The sequence below is a fragment of the Scyliorhinus canicula genome, chromosome 15 (assembly GCF_902713615.1).
Source record: "Scyliorhinus canicula chromosome 15, sScyCan1.1, whole genome shotgun sequence".
NCBI lineage: Eukaryota > Metazoa > Chordata > Chondrichthyes > Carcharhiniformes > Scyliorhinidae > Scyliorhinus > Scyliorhinus canicula.
In genome coordinates this window covers 18,286,050-18,309,136 of record NC_052160.1, presented here as the reverse complement: position 1 = coordinate 18,309,136, position 23,087 = coordinate 18,286,050, and the positions used below count along the sequence as shown (strand labels likewise).

The window sequence follows — 23,087 nt, the reverse complement described above, 5'->3', positions numbered from 1 at the left end:
CTTGATATTCTATGATTCCGTTACCCCAACAATATATTTACAGATACACAAACCATTGAAAATCATCTTGCTTGGGAGAGGCACAGATGCAGGCAGTCTCCTTCCGATGAATTTACTTGACCCAACTTGTATCTCTCCCTGAGACACCCAAAAACTGCGCACTCAATTCATGTATTTCCTCAACTTCAGAGCAGATAAATGAGTTCCATAAACCCAGGTCTTCTAGGAGCAACTTTGCTAAACTGAACACTTTACTGAGTCCCATAACTGATTACTAGTTAACTATTGGCCCACTAGCTTTGTGTTTTTTTTCTTCTCTGAGAGGTTAACATTCCTGTCTTTCTCTGCCACAGACACACTCTGAACAACTATCTCCTGTCCTTTTTGTGTCTGTCACTGGATCACTGTTGCTAGGCAACAGTAAAGCTTTACTAGGTGTTTTTGTTTCCAGAATCAATGAACTTTCAACTTCTTTTAACCCATCTCTTTAACTTCAGGGGTTGTAAGGCCTCATTAAAAATGTATGCATTCATGTAAACAAACCCAAAGGACCTGAAACCTTTTTAGGCACAAATCTAACCAGACTCCAAGGCACCTAGGTTCGTAAACAAAACCTAAATGAAATTGAAACAATTTAAACTTTTTTAACACATATATTCAACTCAAAATTATACACAACAATTTTAATTTCAGTGGAAAACATCAGACCTGAACTTCAGATGCTTACAAAGCAGAAGAGTAATCACCTAGGAACTTTATTATATACTTTGCATGAATTTCAAATCTTGCCAAATATTAAATGCATTATCTCCTGTTGCAATTATATTGCTAAGAGAGCATTTATGTATTTCAGTTGCTGTTTTTGATGCATGGCATGCCTCAGTTGTGCTACCTCCAAAATATTTTTCGTAATTAGAGATGAGGATTTTGAGGCTAAAATTCTTTTTTTTGACTTCTCAGTGCCATGAATCCACGTCTGATAACAGCATTTTGAAATGCCACTATATTATACTACCTGAACTGTGACTATTTTGGATCATATTTTTAGTTTATTAATGAAATCAAAAGCTGTACCTTTTGAGCAATTGCAATAAATGGTGCCTTAAATTGACTAGGCACTTGGGTTTATTACAACAACATCTTTATGTTATAATGTGTCAGTACACTGATTACTATGGAGTACAATGTCAGGTTATGACATAATTGTAATAATATTTATTAGTGTGGCAAGTAGGCTTACATTAACACTGACTGCAATGAAGTGACAGAAAATTGCCTAGTCGCCAGACTCCGGCTGTTCAGGTACACAGAGGGAGAATTCAGAATGTTCAATTCACCCACGAAGCACGTCTTTCAGGACTTGTCGGAGGAAATCGGAGCACCCGGAGGAAACCCGAGCAGAACGTGCAGACTCCTCACTGACAGTGACCCAAGCAAGGAATCAAACCTGGGACCCTGGAGCTGTGAAGCAACAATGCTAACCACTCTGCTAATGTACCGTGTTGGAAACTAATTCAGCTCAGCTTTCCACACCCTCACCTTGATTGATAAGTATATCTGCGTGTCATGAGAAGATCTTTTACTGTCACGGCAATTTCCCCACTGTTGGGCATTATCTTTGGAGGCAGTCTCCCTTAATCTCTAACCACATGCATGCATGTGCATAAAAGATGGCCGAAATTGAAAATTTTGGTTTTATGTAGGTATATGGTGGGATTACAGTAGGAAATTTTAAATTTTTCATGAAAACTTAGACCATACTTAGATCTGGGGCATCACGGTAACATTGTGGATAGCACAATTGCTTCACAGCTCCAGGGTCCCAGGTTCGATTCCAGCTTGGGTCACTGTCTGTGCGGAGTCTGCACATCCTCCCCGTGTGTGCGTGGGTTTCCTCCGGGTGTTCCGGTTTCCTCCCACAGTCCAAAGATGTGCAGGTTAGGTGGATTGGCCATGATAAATTGCCCTTAGTGTCCAAAATTGCCCTTAGTGTTGGGTGGGGTTACTGGGATATGGGGATAGGGTGGAGGTGTTGACCTTGGGTAGGATGCTCTTTCCAAGAGCCGGTGCAGACTCGATGGGCCGAATGGCCTCCTTCTGCACTGTAAATTCTATGATAAACCATGTTAGAATAATGTACTGTATTCCCTTAACACTACAACCAGATTGCAAACCACAGTTTTGCAACCAAGTCTTTATTAAAGCATTATGGTGGGCGTATGAAATTCTTGTGCCATATTTTCTTGAACTGAAAAAATGCTGAGCAGTTCAATTGTAGCTTATGTAATTCAGATCTTGGGTTGTGACTGAGGGAACATTTTCAGCTATGCAATACTGAGGTAAAGCACGGGTAGAAGGAGCAATGTGAGGTGATCGGATAGTATATTCAAGTGTATTTGCTTCAATGTAGTTTTTCCTATAGTCAATTGGTACCAGTATGCTACATAAACCTTGTGACGACACAAATCCTAGTTACAAAATAGTCTTGATGATTTGATGCCGTTTTCACTTTCTAATGTGATCATCAGATTGATTGAACCTACTATGCTAAACTTAGTTCTGTTTCTCTCCTTGCTTGTACCACCTCCCTAAATATTATATTTGATCACTTTAAACAACTTTATTAACTGATCCATTCCACTTTATCAATTCATTGATTTGGTCTGTAGCAGAACTGCCACTTTTTACAACACCACCTGATATTCTAAAATATTGAAATGCAGTAAAGCTGATTCCAAATGGTATCAGTTTTTATTGAACACAGTGAAATATTTGTCACCAATAACCATAATCAGGAATTTTAAACTAATTATTTCAAGATAAGGACCTGCAGTAATTTTATAATTACATATTTGTGGGAACCCCAATACATACCTACTTTGAAGACAAACTCCATTGGCTGGTTCATGAGTAATGTTGACAGATTTGCAGCTTATTTTAAAGAGCAGTTTTATGTACTTATTACCCCATCTTAGTGGTACATCAGTCTATTTGGTCAACACGTGGGCTTAAATCAAAAACATCTAGGGGAAAATTGGGAAGGATATGATTTTAGTGTCAGCTGTGCCTCAGTTGACATCACTTCTTGCTCAGAGTCAGAATGTTGTGAGTTCAAGTCCCACTCCATGGGTCGAGTACAACAATCAAAGCTGACCCTGTACGATGGTATTGAGAGGTGCTCACATAACTTTAAATCGAAGCCTTGCCTACTCTCCTCGGGGATGTAAAAGAACCCTTGACTCTCGCAACTTTTGGGTATCACTGTCCTCATAGCCAAGACCAAACTCCAAAACTTTATGCCTCAGTCTAGCTTGAAACATTGCATGAGTTTAAAGCTTGGATGTATTGGGGAGGAAAATTACAGCCCACTCCCAGAAAATGTCTAAAAATAGCATTGATGCTGGAAGTTGCTGGCAGACTTGAGGTTTTCCAGTGTCCTCTTGTTCTCCTTTCAGATTACAGAACCTGCAGTATTTTGCTTACCAAAATGCAGGTTTGGTGATTTTTGTCAATTCTTCATGCATTGTGTGTAATTGAACTTCCAATCTGTGTATTTGGAGCGATAGCATAGCATACAGAGGGTGAACTCTGGGTAAATATAGTTGTTGGGGTAAATTGTGTTTGAATTATTTTTGCTGCACTAAATCAAGCACTTACATTTTGAAAATCACATCTACTGTTTGTGAATACTGTATACATCTTTTGTTTGCATTGGAAGGTCCTTGAAATAAAATACCATAATTATGCTTTATTGAAGCTCTCATGTAACCTAAGGGGCTGTCAAACTTCCTAATAGATCTCTATCGCCTTGGTCAGTTAGTCTGGCGAAATATTTATGCCTGTTCTAATGGGCTGAGGTTACAGCAACACGTCTGGAACAAGTGAGAATAACATGTAATGTGGTAATATCTATTTAGAAGTACGGAGGAAGTACTCGCACCAGGTTGGCATGCTGTACCAAATTTGTAATTTTTAATATTCGTCAATTCCAGCAATGCACACAGATTGGCATTGATACCAATTATCATCTTCAGGTGAAGCAAGATAAGTGCTTACAGACATCATTTAGTCTCCGTCTTAAATGTTGTCCTTTATTTTATGTACCCCTTAGAAAAGGTGTAACTAAATTGAAAACCTATTCTTTGGGAACCAAAGTAATACAATGGTTTGGTGTATGGACGTTTTTCTGCAGTATTGGGAGCTGTACCCTGTACTACACACCAAGAAACTGCAATTGCAATATTGAGGCAGCGCATTAGCAAGTGTTTAAAAGTTGATGGGTGATTTCACTAAATTGATACAAATTTATGACAAATGTGACTGCAGGGAATAAGATTTTAGAGATAGGAAGTGATTTTTTAACTCTTCAAAATGCTTGTGGCAGCTGTGAATGTTTTAAAAACTTTTACCAGAAGGCACATTTTTAATATAACCGTAAACATTAAAGTATTCTGGGAATACGATTCACTGATTCCTGCTGTCCTATTTGATATTGTGTATGAGGCACTATGATGGTCTATATTTTGGGAAGGAGATTGAAATTTAATTTTTTTTGTTTGCAACTCAATCAGTTTGAGACGTAGTTCATCTAGATGATTTTTTTTCCACAGTGGATATGAAAAACCTCTAACTTTCTGTGGTAAAGAATGTCCAGCAGCTGATCCTTGTTTCTATTCTAATTGAGTGCAAATGTAAAAGTGAAATGATACTGAACCTTCCTAAGAACTTGGACCAAATTTTTAATAATGAAAATAACAATGTAACATTTTAAGTGTGCTTTTTGTGTTTGCCCTTTTGGCGCCATCTTCATCAGCGAGCTGGTTTACAGGTTTTACAAACAATGTAAATACCATAGAAGGAAAGGCGTTTCAATAGTTGCATAAATGGTTTTTCTAATTATTTTCCAAACTCTGTTCCAGTAGAAATAGAATGAGGGAAATGGATTTGGTAAAGATTGTTTCTTAGTATAGCAGCAATTCATGACTAAACCAGAATATTTTTGTTGTACTTTACTAAAGCTGCTGAAGGGTTATATTTCTTTCAGCTTAGTTTCTTCTTAACTTGTACCTAAATAATGAGATCCATGTGAATATATGGCTACTTAGTTTGGAATTTAACTGCAAGAGAATCGTAGACTCTAACCAAAATCTCATCAGAACAAAAAAGATGCGTTAGTCAGAGACATTGATAGCTGATTTAGCAGAGTGGGCTAAATTGCTGGCTTTTAAAGCAGACCCAGGCAAGCCGGCAGCGCAGGTTCAATTCCCGTATCAGTCTCCCCGAACAGGCGCCGGAATGTGGCGACTAGGGGTTTTTCACAGTAACTTCATTTGAAGACTACTTGTGACAATAAGCGATTTTCATTTCAAGACTGTATGATCCTAGTGGAGGGTCTGAAGGCCATGCATTCAGGGAAAGCCCCGGGGCAGGACGGGTACCCAGTGGAGTTTTATAAAAAGTTATCTCGGATATTGGGGCCGGTGTTGATGAGGATGTTCAATGAGGCAAGGGAAAGAGGGTTGCTGCCCCCGACGATGTCACAGGCCACGATTCCGCAGATTCTGAAGTGGGACAAGAACCCGGAGCTGTGTGGGTCCGACAGGCCGATATCCCTGTTGAATGTGGACGCCAAACTGCTGGCCAAAATTTTGACCTCCAGGATTGAGGATTGTGTTCCGGACGTTATTGGGGAGGACCAGACGGGGTTTGTTAAGGGTAGGTAGTTGGTGGCCAAAGTAGGTTGTTAAATGTGATCATGGTGTCCCCCGGAAGGTAGGAGTAGTGGATGCAGAAAAGGCTTTTGATCGGGTAGAATGGGATTATCTGTGGGAGGTACTGGGGCGGTTCAGGTTTGGGCGGGGCTTTATTGACTGGGTCAGGTTGCTGTATCAGGCTCCTGTGGCAAGCGTACGGACAAATAGGACAACATCGGACTATTTTAGACTGCACCGGGGGACTAGACAGAGATGCCCCCATTCCCCACTGTTATTCGCGCTGGCTGTAGAGCCGTTGGCAATTGCTCTGAGGGGCTGGAGGGGGCTGGTCCGGGGGAGGAGGGGGAGTGGAGCAAGCGTCTCGCTCTTATGCAGACGACCTGCTTCTGTATGTATCAGACCCAATAGAGGGGATGGAAGAAATCATGAGAATTCTTGGGGAATTTGTCCGGTTTTTGGGGTACAAGCTAAATATGGGGAAAAGTGAGATGCTTGCGGTCGAGGCGAAGGGACAGAAGAGGCGATTGGGGGAGCTGCCGTTTAGACTAGTAGGTGGAAGCTTTAGGTTCCTAGGCATTCAAATGGCGCGGGAATGGGATCGGCTGCATAAATTAAATCTGACCTAACTAGTAGACCAAATGAAGGACGATTTTCGGAGATGGGACGCGCTCCCGTTGTCATGAGCTGGGAGGGTGCAGACGGTGAAGATAACGGTCCCCCGAGATTACTGTTAGTGTTTCAATGTTTCCCCATCTTTATTCCGCGGTCCTTTTTTAAGCAGGTCAACAAAGTGATCACTGGCTTTGTTTGGGCGGGCAAGACCCCTGCGAGTAAGGAAGGTAATGCTTGAGCGGAGTCGGGGAGAGGGCGGGCTGAGGCTGCCAAATTTTAGTAACTCTTACTGGGCGGCGGACATAGCCATGATCAGGACGTGGGTGGTGGGGGAGGGGTCGGCATGGGAGCGCATGGAGGCGGTTTAATGCAAGGACACCAATCTGGGGTATTGGTAACTGCGCCTCTGACGTTCCCGCCGGCACGGTACTCCACGAGCCCCGTGGTGGTGGCGGCCCTGAGAGTCTGGGGACAATGGAGGAGACATGTTGGAGCAGAGGGAGCATCGATCTGTTCCCCAATCTGTAATAATCACCGATTTTCCCCGGGAAGTATGGATGGGGAGTTCCGGATATGGCGGAGAGCAGGGATTGAGAGGATGGGGGATGTGTTTAAAGAGGGGAGCTTTCCAAGCATGAGGGCGCTGGAGGAGCAGTTTGGGTTGGCGAGGGGAAACAAATTCAGGTATCTGCAGGTGCGGGACTTCCAACGTAAACAGATGTCAACCTTCCCGCTCCTACCGCTAAGGGGAATTTAATGCTCCAGTGCAGTACCTTGGGAAGTTGGTGCTAAATAGTCGCAAGTTGTCACTCATATGCTTGTGTTGCATTTATGTTCCCTGCAAATGCATGACTACAAATGCCAAAGGCTACAGTTCCATTCAGTTTGAACTTTAATTCAAATAACCCTGAAAAGGTAAAGTATTTCATTTGAACAACTGTTTACGCAAGCTATTTCATGTTGCTACCATGTAGTGGCCATGTGAGTTGTACTTTCCACTAACAGGATGCTGCCATCAGTCCAAAAATATATTCTGCTACTACACAACTAAACAATATTGCATATAAATTTCAATGCCAGTGCGATGCAAAGAACGTAGTCCATATATTGGCTGATCTGATCAAACATTGTCCCTTTGGTTGTTTGTATGAGGCAACATGGACTATTCAACCTACCTGTGCTTGCAAAACCCAGAACAAAATGTCTAATGTTCGATGCAATTCTGCAATTGGTAGTACTTGCTAAACAATCTGGAGTGTGATGTCTGTACTAATAACAATTAAGATGAGTCAAGCTCATAATGTGGCTCATTTAAGTTTGCTAGAAGCATCATACATTTATATAAAGGGACCCATTCTCTGCAAATGATAGGAATATGTTCAAACCTTGTGTCTTTTTAAAAATTACCTATGAACCTTGGAGAGCATATAGTCCCCACACTTTCTACATGGTAAAATCTTGGCTAATCAGTTGATTTGCCAACCAACCATACCTTTTTCTCCTGTAGTATAAATTGCTGTGATAATTTGAAATTTAGCGTTTTTGTGTTGTCCTGACGAATGGAAGATGAAAAGCTTCAGCAACTTGTGTCTCATTTCAGTAATATTCAGATTTAAATTTTCTTTCCAGAAACGATTGCCAAAACTTTCCTTCTAAAACTGTTTGCAGAAAGTCTAATAATCCCCATCGATGCCTTTTAGTACAAGAAAAAGGACATATTGGGTCATAATTTTCTGAACAGTTGATGACTAGTTTTGTACCTCCCTTCAAAGAGTAAGTTTCAAAATCAGTGCTTCATTTTCAGTTGGCTTTCTAGGTTTGCTAGTGCTTGGTTGAACTTGAGTTACTGGTAATATTGATGGAGGTGGTCATGAACCCAAACTAACTTCACGCTATAATTTGGCGGCAAAACTCCTCAATAAGATAAAACTTCCGTAATTTCTTACCACTGTATTTTGACAGAAGTGTTTTGTAATTCATGTGGCTAAATTGCCAGTAGAAAGTCGGTGTTGAATTTTATATAAGATTTGGTAAATGTAGGTTTTTCAAAGACCGTTTTAACTACTGTAGCCTTAATAAATGTTCTTATTCAAAGCTGTATTCTTTCACAGGTAATTTGCCCAACAATGAGAATTATTTCTGAAGAGAAGAAATGATTTCACCAGAAGACCTACAACACATGTTGCAATATACAAAGATTTTGAGTGGTATTTCCATTCACAGCTGTTGGGTTTAAAAATCATTTAATACATTTGAGTTTTTGAAAGAAGCCGAGATTTCAACGAGGTTCATCATGACTACGTCAGCTATTCGACGGCAAATGAAAAACATTGTAAACAACTATTCTGAAGCTGAAATTAAAGTACGTGAGGCAACCTCCAATGACCCTTGGGGACCTTCTAGTTCCTTAATGACAGAAATTGCAGACCTAACATATAATGTAGTAGCCTTCTCGGAAATAATGAGTATGATATGGAAACGTCTCAATGATCATGGCAAGAATTGGCGACATGTTTACAAGGCTCTTACGTTGTTAGACTATATGATAAAAACGGGATCAGAAAGAGTTGCACAACAATGTAAGGAAAACATTTTTGCCATTCAAACTCTGAAAGACTTCCAGTATATTGATCGAGATGGCAAAGATCAAGGCATAAATGTACGAGAGAAGTCAAAGCAGCTTGTGACTTTGTTGAAGGACGATGAACGGCTCAAGTCAGAGAGAGCCCAGGCGCTTAAGACAAAAGAGCGTATGGCTCAAGTAGCCACAGGAGTAGGAAGCAATAATCAAATTACTTTTGGTCGTGGGTCGAGCCAACCTAATCTGTCAACAAGCTATTCAGAACACGAGTATGGGAAATCAGGAGGATCACCTGCTTCATATCATGGTTGTAAGTAAACGTTAATTCTTATTTATCGCTGTTACTTGATTATTACATCTTTCTGAGCTTGAGTATATTTGTTATCCTAGAAACTGTGTATAAAAGGATACTTTTTATGCCATAACACACTGCTTTAAGGCTAATGTTTTATGGAAATCTTTATGTATACTCTTTTACCAAATATTATGACACACAGTATTTTGGGATCCATTATCATGAAAATCATAAATCGAGGCATTTGATTACTCTGTTTAACTGTGATGAATAATTTTATAATTTATCTAATTTTAAAGTTCCAGAGGAAGATGATATGTAAGATGTTCCATTCCAGATGACAAGTAGTAATGTATCAGAAGCAATATGAGGGGAGTGATGTGCCTTCAATAGAATTGGGAAGGTGATCACAGTGGTATTGAGTGTATGGAGAAGTAAGATAAGATACAAAAGTCTGATAGGTAAGCGTCACCCGCAACTAATTGACACAAGAACAAGAATTTAATCCAAATCTGACATGGGGTTGTTTAACAGAAGGTACAAGATGTAGGATTTCATATACCACTTTATGATTTTGGTTATTATAATTGAAGGAATGTGCTGTTTGGGAGTGGTTTATCTTGAATCCTTACACACTCAATGTATGGGAACAGTTTGAGGAACTCTGGGTGTTTAATAAACTGATTGTGAGTAATTGAAAGGTAGAGAATGCTGTTCTGATGAAGGGTTTTTAACATGAAATATTAACCCTGTTTCTCTTCGCATTTGCTGCCTGACCTACTTTTTTTTTTGCTTTTATTATCAGTAGAGAATACTGTTGGTTTTGAGTAGTGACTATGCAGATTATGGTTAGCACAGTTGCTTCACAGCTCCAGGGTTCCAGGTTTGATTCCTGGCTTAGATCACTGTTTGTAAGGAGTCTGCACATTCTCCCCGTGTCTGCGTGGGTTTCCTCCGGGTGCTCCAGTTTCTTCCCACAAGTCCCGAAAGATGTGCTGTTAGGTGAATTGGGCATTCTAAATTCTCCCTCCGTGTATCCGAACAGGTGCGGGAATGTGGCGACTAGGGGCTTTTCACAGTCACTCAGTCACTTCATTGCAGTGTTAATGTAAGCCTACTTGTGACAATAAAGAATATTAATTAATTAAATTGTGTGGAGCAGTGAGAATTTAGGGGAAATGACTATTGAGGCAGTACTTGTATTTGGAGAGGAGAAACAAATTTTGTGGTGGCTAATGGGTGGTCAGTGAGTGTTTAATTACCTACTCATTGTAACAGAGAAGGAGTAAATGGAGAAAAGGGAGTGGAATTCCAGGAAGGTTCGTAAGCTTGCAAAGTGAGAACCATTCCAAATCCAGATGTGCAAGATTCAAAATACACTGGGGCAGTGGGCAAATTCATCTTCAAAAGCCCCCATAAAACCTTGGAAAATCTCGAATGATTGGATGACCAATGATAGAAAAGCCACTGCCATGGCAGAATTTGATAGAAAAGTCACCACCATGATTGAATCTGTGAGAAGCTGCTTTACCAATCACAGACTGTTTCTCTCTCACGTTTGTATCCTATTGGCAGCAAATGCAGGAGCGAAACTGTCTGTGATTGGAGGAACAGTGGGAAAGTGAGTCATTGTGCAAGAGTCTAAGCATCGAGTGGCCAGCAGTGTGAGGAGCTACAAGGTTGAGGGAGCAATTTTGAATTTGGCAATAAATGAATACTCAGCTAATTGGGAGCCAGGAAATCCTGGAAGCTACTGAGGTTTCTTCTAGATAGATGTGTGGACTCTTTTGTGTAGGACAGCATGCAGTTACTATAGTAAGAAGTCTTACAACACCAGGTTAAAGTCCAACAGGTTTGTTTCAAACACTAGCTTGCGGAGCACTGCTCCTTCCTCAGGTGAATGAAGTGGTATGTTCCAGAAACATGTATATAGACAAGGTCAAAGATGCCAGACAATGCTTAGAATGCGAGCATTTGCAGGTAATTAAATCTTTACAGATGCAGCGACAGGGGTAACCCCAGGTTAAAGAGGTGTGAATTGTCTCAAGCCAGGACAGTTGGTAGGATTTTGCAAGCCCCGGCCAGATGGTGGGCGGTGAATGTAATGCGACATGAGACCCAGGTCCCGGTTGCCGCACTCGTGTGCGGAACTTGGCTATAAGTGTCTGCTCAGCGATTCTGCATTGTCGCGTGTCCTGAAGGCCGCCTTTGAGAACGCTTACCCGGAGATCAGAGCTGAATGCCCTTGACTGCTGAAGTGTTCCCCGACTGGAAGGGAACATTCCTGCCTGGTGATTGGCGCGCAATGTCCGTTCATTCATTGTCGCAGCGTTTGCATGGTCTCGCCAATGTACCACGCTTCGGGATATCCCTGCAGCATATGAGGTAGACAACATTGGCCGAGTCGCACAAGTATATACCGCGTACCTGGTGGGTGGTGTTCTCACCTTTAATGGTGGTATCCATGTCGATGATCTGGCAGGTCTTGCAGAGTTTGCCATGGCAGGGTTGTGTGGTGTCGTGGTCTCCGTTCTGAAGGCTGGGTAGTTTGTTGCAAACAATGGTTTGTTTGAGGTTGCACGGTTGTTTGAAGGCAAGGGTGTGGGGATGACCTTGGCAAGACGTTCATCTTCATCGATGATGTGATGAAGGCTGCGAAGAAGATGTCGTAGTTTCTCCGCTCCAGGAACGTACTGGACGACGAAGGGTACTCTGTCGGTCGTGTCCCGTGTTTGTCTTCTGAGGAGGTCGGTGCGGTTTTTTGCTGTGGCACGTTGGAATTGTTGATTGATGAGTCGAGCGTCATATCCTGTTCGTACAAGGGCATCTTTCAGCGTCTGTAGATGTCTGTTACGCTCCTCCTCGTCTGAGCAGATCCTGTGTATACGGAGGGCTTGTCCATAGGGGATAATTTCTTTAACGTGTTTCGGGTGGAAGCTGGAGAAGTGGAGCATCGTGAGGTTATCCGTGGGCTTGCGATAAGGCGAAGTGCTGAGGTGACCGTCCTTGATGGGGATGAGTGTGTCCAAGAATGCAACTGATTTTGGAGAGTCGTCCATGGTGAGTCCACGGTGCAATTACTATGTGAGGGAAAATTGTGGATGTTATTGTGATGAAAATTGTTAATTGGATAGCTTAATATGAATATTTTCCTAAAGATTTGCATTTGTGTTATCACATTTGAAAGTGTTTCACATACTGTGAATTACTTGAGGTACAGTGACTATGTTAGAGACAAACATGCAAACATTTTGCGTATACTAAATCGCAAACAGTAATGAATCACTTGAATTATTACAGTTTTAATGAAGAGAATGTAATGTAATGAGATAAATTATCAACTAATTCAGGGGAGTCTTAAGACCAGGGAGCATAATCTAAACATTAGCACTAGATGTTTTAGGAAACACTCCTATGCACAAAGAGTGGTAGATGTTTCGAACTCACTACTCCACAAACAATAATTGATGCTAGATCAATATCAATGTTGGATCAATTGTTAAATTTAAATCTGGTATTGCGATCTGAGAGGCGGCTAAAAGGGTTGTAACTGGTTAAAATCTTCCAGCTTTGTGCATCTGAGATGAAAATCCGTTAGCTGTGACCTCACCAGTCTTTTTATGTGTGAAGTATGTCACTTCAGTTATTTTGGAACTTTTATTAAAGTTTAAACTAATAATGGAATGCTCTGCACTCGCTGGATGAGTGCAGCTCCAACAACACTCAAGTTTGAAACCATCCACGACAAAGCAGCCCATTTGATTGACACCCTATCCATCACTTTTAACATTCATTCCCTCCACCACTGATGCACAGTGGCAGCAGTGCGTACCATCCATAAGATGCACTGCAGCAACTCCATAAGCGTCCTTCAACACCACCTTCCAGACCCGTGACTTCTACCATTTAGAAGGACAAGGGCAGCAGATACGTAGGGAAACCCCCCCCCCCCCCCCCCCCCCCCCCCCCCCCCACACCTTCACGCTCCTCTCCAAAGCACACATCATCCTGACTTGGAACTGTATCGCTATTCCTTTATTGTAGCTGGGCCAAAATCCTGGAACTCTCCTTCCCAACAACACTGTGGCTGTTCCTGAAACTGCAGCGGTACAAGAAGGCCATCTCCTTTTCCAGGTAATTTTGGGATGGCAATAAACATTGGTCTAGCCAGCGATGCTCATATCCCATGAATTAAGAAAGAAAATCGCTGAAATCTGTTTAAAAGAGAAAATTAGAAGCGACCAAATGGATTTCAGAAAGGAGGCTATGCATGAGAAACTTGAGAATTATTTGGAGGAGTTAAAACAGTTTAAAATTTAAAATTTTGTGCTCCCGACAATCGCAGTCTGCCTTTTTAAAAAAAAAAGTATGCTTTTTCTTTATTTAAAATGGTAGGAAGAGTGCCTGTACGATATATTAGAAAGATGATGAGTATTTGTCATATTAGAAAATACAGCAGGCAATTGTTAGTAAATCCATATTTCTTGTACAGGAAAAAATAAATAAATTGGCAAACCACAATCGAGTGAGGATGGATAATTTGGGAAATGCTAAAATATCTGTTGACTGGCAAAGTTATTGTTGTTACAGCCTCCACTATAAACTGTTTACCATGATTCGATCTGCCTCTGTAGGGATCAAGGTCAAGAGGGCACAGATTAAAAATAATTGGCAAAAATTATCTGAGAAAAAGCTTTCTCACGTAGTGTAGCATTCGGATCTGGAATGCACTGCCTGAGTGTGTGATGAACCAGAGCATTGTGTCCTGTTCAGCGAGCTAAACTTGCATTCCTGACTTCCTAATCATCAGCAAGATGAAGATTTCTACCTGTACAACATTGCCCACACTTGTACCTACTCAATTCCTGTACCCTGAAACCCTTATCATGTTTTTTGTCATTTCTAGTCTCCATTACTAATGCTTTCCTTTCTAGCTTCCTGTTCCTGTTTCTTAAAGGTACAGGTTGTTGACAATGATTCGTAGATGTAATAGATTTCTGCCTGTAGTACACAGCTATCAGATAGTAATTCAGTGGAGTATTTTCTGATACCTTGAATTATGAGTGAACCTCCACAGAGGCTTAATACTTTTGAGACTGAATTTCTATCGGCTATCCTTTCTATCGAGGATGATTCCTTCTGGCAAATGGTTGGATGGAAGTTAGACATTCGTGTTGGTTGTGGGTTTTCTGATGGCTTGTGTCATGTGAGAGTACCTTTAAGAAATGGATGTTTAAGCAATGTACCTTTAAGAAATGAAGCAGCTCATATGACTGAAGTGATGTCAGAGGGTGGGGGTAGCTGAGTTGAGCTCACTTCTGCTTTTAGTTTCAGTTTGAGAGAGCAGCTGAAAAGTGCCTGACTGGTTTGCTGAGAGCTGCATGAAGAAAAAGAGCTTGGGTGTGTCTTTGTTTGCAGTAAGCTGGACTCTGCTGTGATCTCTGCCAGGAAAGATTATCTCTGAATCATTTGGGTGATTTAAACTCATAATAGTAATGTCTTTAACCTGATGTGCTTCTGTTTAAAGGTGTTAAGTCTTTTGGAGGTTTGAAGGAACACTTTGAGGGATTATTTAATGTTCTGTTATTTTCGGGGTTATCTTTGAAGTAAGGGGTGTTAAGGGATCCAATGTTTATTTACAAAGAATAAAGAAAATTACAGCACAGGAACAGGCCCTTCGGCCCTCCAAGCCTGCGCTGATCCAGATCCTTTATCTAAACCTGTTGCCTATTTTCCAAGGTCTACTTCTCTCTGTTCCCCGCCCGTTCATATATCTGTCCAGATGCATTTTAAATGATGCTATCGTACCCGCCTCTACCACCTCCGCTGGCAAAGCATTCCAGGCACCCACTACCCTCTGCGTAAAAAAACTTTCCACGCACATCTCCCTTAAACTTTTCCCCTCTCACCTTGAAATCGTAACCCCTTGTAATTGACACCCCCACTCTTGGAAAAAGCTTGTTGCTATCCACCCTGTCCATACCTCTCATAATTTTGTAGACCTCAATCAGGTCTCCCCTCAACCTCCGTCTATCCAATGAAAACAATCCTAATCTACTCAACCTTTCTTCATAGCTAGCACCCTCCATACAAGGCAACATCCTGGTGAACCTCCTCTGCACCCTCTCTAAAGCATCCACATCCTTCTGGTAATGTGGCGACCAGAATTGCACGCAGTATTCCAAATGTGGTCTAACCAAAGTCCGATACAACTGTAACACGACCTGCCAACTCTTGTACTCAATACCCCGTCCGATGAAGGCAAGCATGCTGTATGCCTTCTTGACCACTCTATCAACCTGCGTTGCCACCTTCAGGGTACAATGGACCTGAACTCCCAGATCTCTCTGTACATCAATTTTCCCCAGGACTCTTCCACTGACCATATAGTCCATATAGACCATATAGTCTGCTCTTGAGTTAGATCTTCCAAAATGCATCACCTCGCATTTGCCTGGATTGAACTCCAAAAGGTTAAGTTGAATTCATGGAATAAACATTGTTTTGTGTTTAAAAACCCACGCGTCCACAATTGTCATACCACACCTGGAGACCAAGTTGTGTGCTTCACAAGGAACAATACATTAAAGGGAGAGGTTGGTTGAACTCCATCATACATTTTGGGGTTCTGAAAACGCCGCTCCCATAACACTTGTGAGCCCTGTCTTACCCTTGCAAGCGCTCTCATAGTGAGGACACCGGTTGTCAGCTGGTAAAGGTGGCGGCGGATTGTTGGTTTGAATAGCTGCCCTGTCCTCCCGTACCTCTCGCAGTTCTTTCTCAGTGGCTGCTTTTGTTGATTTGATTGAAGGGTCTTGCCATCATTTTTGATGATGATTCATCATTTTGGTCGCAATTAAGCATCTACTTACCATGTAGGGATGCTAATAAAGACCTTCATGAAGGTTTTAAGATTGCCTGTGTCTTTTCTTTGCCATCTTTGGATCTTACTGGTATTGGCCAGTGTGTTGAAGGTCCATTGGTCTCTTTCTTGCCATGATCATGTGCCATGCATGTCTGAAAGGAGTTGTATTTCCTCCACTAGCTGTCCATTTCTTCAAATTGCTGGCTCTTCTTTGAACTTTAGTTTTGACTGTCTGGTGGATAGGTTTTACTGTGGAGTTTGGATCCTGTTGCCAGGTTTTGGACTGTTGCAATTGATAAGTTTGGATATTGCTGCATCTTTCTCATCAAACCTGACTTGGTGTCTTTCAGAAGTATATCCGCATGAATTTCTTAATTCTAATGGATTTTGTTGATTACCTGTCATCGTAAATGTTGCCAGGTGTTGTGAAGATCCATTCCTGTAGTTTCCGATTGATTTGTTATTCCAATCCTTGAGCTTGATGGTTTGAGAGACCAACAACCTCCAACTTTCTCTGTCTCGGCGGTTGGTTTATTTTGCAGACAGCCTGCCTCCAGTGCAATGACAAGCATGTGAATCCCTGGGTCTGCATTTAATAGCCATAACCATAACTCAATGGAATGTGCACATTGTTTTCAATCCTTTGTCTTGGCAATCACATAATAATCTTTATTAGTGTCACAAGTAGGCTTGCATTAATGACGTTACTGTGAAAATAACAGCCTATGAAATGCCAGTGTTTGATCTTGGATGTTGTCAAGATGTCTTGAAGTGGTTTATTCAGAAAAAGGGGATGCTGACCACAAAATTGTTTTAAACACACAAGGCAAGGAGGCAGATACATTGGAATTAGACTTTTCAACTCCACGATTACTAGTGCTGTTGGTCAAAGGGCATGGGCGTCCTCCACCCACATTGAAAAACACTGAGAAGTATGATCTTTGACTGTGATGGTACACCTGCCAGAGTTGCATTTAGGTTGGAATAATTGGTTTCTTTCTCCGTCGTCTGAGTCCAAGGTAGGTGTGTAATTGCTGATGAAGTTGGCAAATTGATTGTATAAGATTGAGTATATTTATTGATTCCAAAAAGGAATGAGATTGTTTTTGATGGAAAAACCAACGCCATAATATCTAAGTCTTGCAATTTCCCTTTCAGGAAGAGAGTGTAGCCACCTCCTATTTTTTTTTTATCTGTCAACTCTATGGCAGTAGCTCTTAGCGAGACCTGACATCTAAGCATGTGCTACTATTGCTGTTCGCCTATAGTTGTTCCAACTCGACCATGAATGATCTGATATTCCAAGACCCCTTTTCTCATTGTTTTTGTGAGTTTCTACTGCTGATGGGTAATCCGACTGAAGGTGGATTTTCCAGTCTGACTTGGAGTGAGGCAGGCTATTTTTAGGGTGTCGTTTCAAGCCCGTTCTCAGAGTGGCCTGAAGAAATCTAATCTTGAAGGGTGGTCCAGACACCGAACCACACTTTCAACAGAGTGGAGTGGTTAATTAGTAATTACTGCCTTTGTGTCAGGTTGTGGCTAGAAGCTCCTGGATATCACCATCGCCTCACCACAGTTTGATGGCCAAAGGGCTTGAAGAAATTTGCTGTCTGTAGGAAAACCTGAGCATGGTGTAGTGGGAGACCTGTTACACAGCAGACCCCACGCTGTCTTGGTGAGGCAGTGATGGTAACGAACAGGTGAAACTAACATACACGGCCTTGTAGCACCCTTTCCTGCACCTTCACACGTAATCAGCTGATTTACCATTGAAGGATTTTGTTTTGGGACTTATTGAATTGTTGCTCTTGGTCACCATGTCAAGGGAGCTGTAAAGTATGTTCGTGGGGATTTTGAATAATGTAGAGGAACTGCCCTCTATATCACCCCTCCCTAAACACCTTGCCACTGTGCCCTACACTTGCTAATTTTGCAGCTAGCTTCCACATGTGGAGATTGTTCTGGCTCCTTGACATCTACAAACATAGTTGGTAGTTGTTGCTCACTCCCAACAGAGATTGAATTAACAACTTTTCTTTATTATGCATGCTTTATTCCGGTCAATTGGTAGTATAAGTACTGTATTATGACAAAAGCTTTCTTAAAATGTAAATAAATGAATAGTTTACTTTTTGATCCCAAGATAATGTGTGATTTAAGCAAGAATAGCTAATTCCCTGACACTGTTTTATGGAACAGTAAAATATATGAGAATTACAGTTTTGCTCTGCCCACCTGCTGTGATCTTTAGGCTTCCAGTTTATAATTCATAGGTTAATGTGAGCACATGTTGAGGCTAAGGGAGTTGGGGTTGGGTAGAGGTTCATACAGTATATTTTAAAGCTTCCACAAATTTGTCATATTAATAAGCAGTCTAAAATTGTAAATGTGTGACATGCCAACAATATTTCTACAATTTGTGGTTGCATTGAAATGGTGGAATAAAACTGATGCTCAGTTTGGATTCTGTCAGGGCCATGCAGCTCCTGACCTCATTACAGCCTTGGTTCAAACATTATCAAAAGAGCTGAACTCCAGAAGTGAGAGTGACTGCCCTTGGCATCAAGCTGCATTTGACTGAGTGGCATCAAGGATCCCTGGCAAAACTGGAATCAATGGGAATCCGGTGGAAAACGCTCCACTGTTTGGAGTCATATCTTGCACAAAGGAAGATGTTGTGGTTGTTGGAGGTCAATCATCTCCATTCCAGGACATCACTGCAGGAGTTCCTCAGGTTAGTGTCCTAGCCCAAACATCTTCAGTTGCTTCTTCAATGACCGTCATAAGGTCGGAAGTGGGGTTGTTCACTGATGACTGCACCATGTCAAACACCATTCATGATTCCTCAGAAACTGAAACAGTCCACGTTCAAGTGCAGCATAACCTGGACCATATCCAGGCTTGGGCTGAAAGTGGCACGTACCATTTGCACAAGTTACACAAGTACAGGCAATGATCATCTCCAGCAAGAGGGAATCTAACCCTTGCTCCTTGACATTCAATGGCATTACCATCACTGAAATCCCACTATCAACATCTTGGGGGTTACCATTGGCCAGAAACTTAACTGGACTGGCCATATAAATACTATGGTTACAAGAGAAGGTTAGGAATACTGTGGCAGATAGCTCACCACCTGACTCCTCAAAGCCTGTCCACCATCTTAAAGGCTAAAGTCAGAAGTGTGATGGAATACTCTCCACTTGCCTAGACGGGTGCAGTTCTAATAACATTCAAGAAACTTGACACCATGCAGGATAGAATAGCCCGCTTGATTGGCACCCTATCTATAAACATTCACTCCCTCCACCACTGATGCACAGTGGCAGCTGTGTATACTATCTGCAAGATGCAGTGCAGTAACTCACCAAATCTCCTTGTACAGTGCCTTCCAAACCGACAACCTCCACCATCTAGCAGGACAGGGCAGCAGACACCTGGGAACACCACCACCTGGAAATTCCCTTCCAAGCCACTCACCATCCTGATTTGGAAATATATTGTCATTCCTCCACAGCCACTGGATCAAAAACCTGGAACCCCCTCCCTAACAGCATTGTGGGTATACCTACACCATATGGACTGTGGCGATTCACGGAGATAGCTTGCCACCACCTTCTCAAGGGCAATTAATGAGGGGCCATAAATACTGGCCTAGCCAGCGATACCCACATCCATGAACGAATAAAAAAAAAAAAATGAAAAGTTCTCATTACCTTTCCTCCATCACCACGGTGGCCAAAGACAAACTGGTCAAGCTGATGTCAACACCCAAATGCATATGGAAAGTAAATCTTAATATGAGCTCAAGTGTATCTTTCATAATACAGCTACTTTCATAGGATGTATTCATCTTTCTTGAAAGTGGATGTATTTTCACAAATCATTTGCAGTATCCAATTGCTGTCACTTAAGTCTGATGTAAGTAATCTATTATTGCATGCACCTGCAATTTGCCATTCCTATGGTGTTATTAAATCAAGTTGGAGTTACCATTTTTTGACCTTTTAGTTTTAACATATACCATTTTCTTCTTAGCAACCTCCCCACGTGCTTCGTCAGAGTTGGAACAGGCTAGACCACAAACCAGTGGAGAGGAAGAACTTCAGCTGCAGTTGGCTTTAGCCATGAGTAGGGAAGCAGCGGAACAGGTACAGCCTGCATGATTAGTTTCACTCGCATGTTCCTAGTATGTGACTTAGCAGTAGTTTGGTTGAGAGTCCCCTGTTCACAATGGGCAATCCCTTGTTGATATCTGTAATCTGATTTGTAAAGTTGCACGTTTTTAAAGGGCTGCATGTTTTTGCAAGGTATCTTTGAAGTGCCAAGTCTGAAGATTCTCGGAGGTATATAATTCTTCTAAAGCTTTCATAAAGCAGTTTGACATTAAGTTTAGTGGGCCTCGTGCCTTCAGGTATTCTGTTCAAAAATACAACTTGTGAGCACCCATCATTTCAGTGGAACTTGATCTAACTTATTACTTTTTTAATTAAAAAATGAATTGCTGAAACTTGGTTTCAGATTTTTGCATTCCTTTCCCACTTGCATCAGTGTCCAAAAGATGGAAAATTTATATTAATCCTGCCCTATTCCCCCCCCCCCCCCCTCCCCTTTCTGCCTTTGATAACAGATTTTGTTTGCAGTTCTCTTTCCTTCTGGTTGTTAATTACTATTTCAAATCATTTTATGTATCTTTTTAATTCCTGGCTTTTCAGCACTCCTGCAGCTTGTAAATTTCCCCTGCAACTTGTTAGGACAATGGTTTAATGGATTACTTGGAACTGAGTGGGAAGAAACCCAGCCCCCAAGTGACAGGCTAGTTCTAACAAGTTACATTAATGAGCTAGGCTAGTTAAATTGACAGTAGTGTCTTAAGAGTAGTCAGGGTAGTAAGCACTGGGTATCAACTTGTATTGTTTTCTGTGATGAGTTGACCATTCCAAACAATAATCCCCAGGCATGTTACTTCGGAGTGGTCTTGGTCCTAAAAGATACCCATGCACTTCTTCCTCTTCGGTCCCCACACAATGCGATTAAGTAGTTGATAATAACAGAAAGAGTTTTGAGTCCTCACTAAATAAACAGCAGGTATCAGGAACTCCTCATGAACAGAATGAACATCACAACTGACTAAGACTTTTGATAAGGTCCCACACAGAGGTTCATCAACAACCTGTGATTGGGGATATGTAATAATTCCAGAGAGCGCGGAGTGAAAGTCCAACTGGCTTATTTCAAACTGAAAATAAAGCCGCTACCATGGCACACAAAACAAACATCCCAACCCAGGACTATTAGGAACTGCCAGTCCAGGTCTGGGAGCAGGTCTCGCGAATGAACCCCAGCTGGGTGGGGCTCTGCCCGTATACCACGGGAGCAGGTATTGTATAAGCCTGTGGGGTGATCAATCAGTGATTCTTCCCCCCCCCCCCCCCAATACCTCCCCATGGTCCTTGTGAGGGTTATCACAGGGTAACATATTGGTATGGATTGAAAATCGGTTGACAGATAGAATATAGAATAAATGGCTCATTCTCGTGATGGCAGGCTGTTTAGTGGGGGTACCACAAGGATCAGTGCTGCCCCCAATCTATATAAATGATTTGGATGTGAAAACCAAATGTAATATTTTCAAATTTGCTGTGACGCAAACCTAGGTGGGAATGCAAGTTGTGAGGAGGATGCTAGGAGGTGTCAAGGGGACTTGTGAAAGGGTAAGACATGGCAGATGAAATATGTGAATAAGTGTGAAGTCATCCACTTTAGTCGAAAAAAAATAGAAAGGCAGAACATTTCGTAAATGGTGAGATGTTAGGAAGTGTCGATGGCCAAAGGGACCATTCTTGTTCAGAAATCACTAAAATATAGCAAACAGGTACAGCAAGCAATTAGGAAGGCAAATGGTATGTCTTAGTGAGACCTCGCCTGCAGTATTCTGTAGAGATTTGGCCTCCTAATCAAAGGAAGGCTATACATGAAACCATTGCCGATTGTCATAAAAGCCAATCTGGTTTACTAATATCGTTCACGGAAGGAAATCTGCCGCCTTACCCAGTCTGGCCTACATGTGAGTCCAGATCCACACAGCGATGCGTTGACTCTTAACTGCCCCCGTTGAAATGGTCCAGCAAGCCATTCAGTTCAAGGGCAATTAGGGATGGGTAACAAATGCTGGCCCAACCAGTGACACCCACAGCCCATGAACTAATTTTAAAAATCTGCCGTGGAGGGAGTGCAGTGAAGATTCATTGGACTAATCTCTGCGGTGGCAGGAAAAGGGAGAGGTTGGGGAAACGGAATCTGTATTCTCTAGAGTTTCAAAGCATAAGAGGTGATCTCCATTGAAACTTACAAAAATTCTAGTGCAACAGAGTAGATGTGGATAGGGGGCAAGATTCTTCGGTCGCCCACCCCAAAGTTGCAATTGGCGATCGGCCGGAGAATACCCATTCCCGCCGAAATTGGGGGCGGCGCTGCTTTTGCGATGCTCTGTCCCTTCAAGCAGCATATTGACGACCTTGGGACATTATCTGAGGCCCCCCCCCCGATGCTACGCCCCCAACTGGCTGAGTTCCCGACTGCATCAGTCACGTGTGCTATCATTCGGCGGGAACTCGACACGGCGGCTGTGGACTCAGTCCAGTGTTGTCACGGGGGGAGGACCGATCCGTGGGCAGGGGGGACTTTGTCAGGGGCTGAGGGCACTGTTGGGGGGGTGGTCCGGGGCTTGTGAGATGGACAACAGGGGGGAAACAATTTTGCAGGATTGGTCCGCGCATGGCCGGTGCCTTGTTGCACGGCGCGGCCGCTGCCGTCCGCCGCCATATGCATGCGTGGCCACAGACCCCGTAATTCTCCGGGCCGTATCGGCAGCTAGAGCCTGGTGCTCTATGCTACTGGCGTGCTAGCCCTCAGCCAAACGGAGGATTGATGGACATTTTGCGCCGAATGTCCGGTCAACGCCATCATTCCCACGACGGCGTGAGGACATAGCCTTAGAATCGGAGAATCCAGCCCAGG

General features: G+C 42.3%; 1 protein-coding gene across 4 annotated transcripts in view; it reads left to right on the top strand.

Moving 5' to 3' along the window:
* The window catches only part of epn2 (epsin 2), a 71,897-nt gene that overhangs the window by 9,114 nt on the left and 39,696 nt on the right, over window positions 1–23,087 (top strand). For 3 of the 4 annotated variants that reach the window (XM_038820604.1, XM_038820600.1, XM_038820603.1), the window contains exons 2-3: window positions 8,438–9,217; window positions 20,106–20,218. In XM_038820604.1, the coding sequence (XP_038676532.1) occupies window positions 8,620–9,217; window positions 20,106–20,218 (711 nt within the window). In that variant the 5' untranslated portion in view covers window positions 8,438–8,619. Of the gene's footprint in view, window positions 1–7,955; window positions 8,100–8,437; window positions 9,218–20,105; window positions 20,219–23,087 lie in introns of those variants that run through there. The other variant, XM_038820601.1, reaches the window with a different exon arrangement.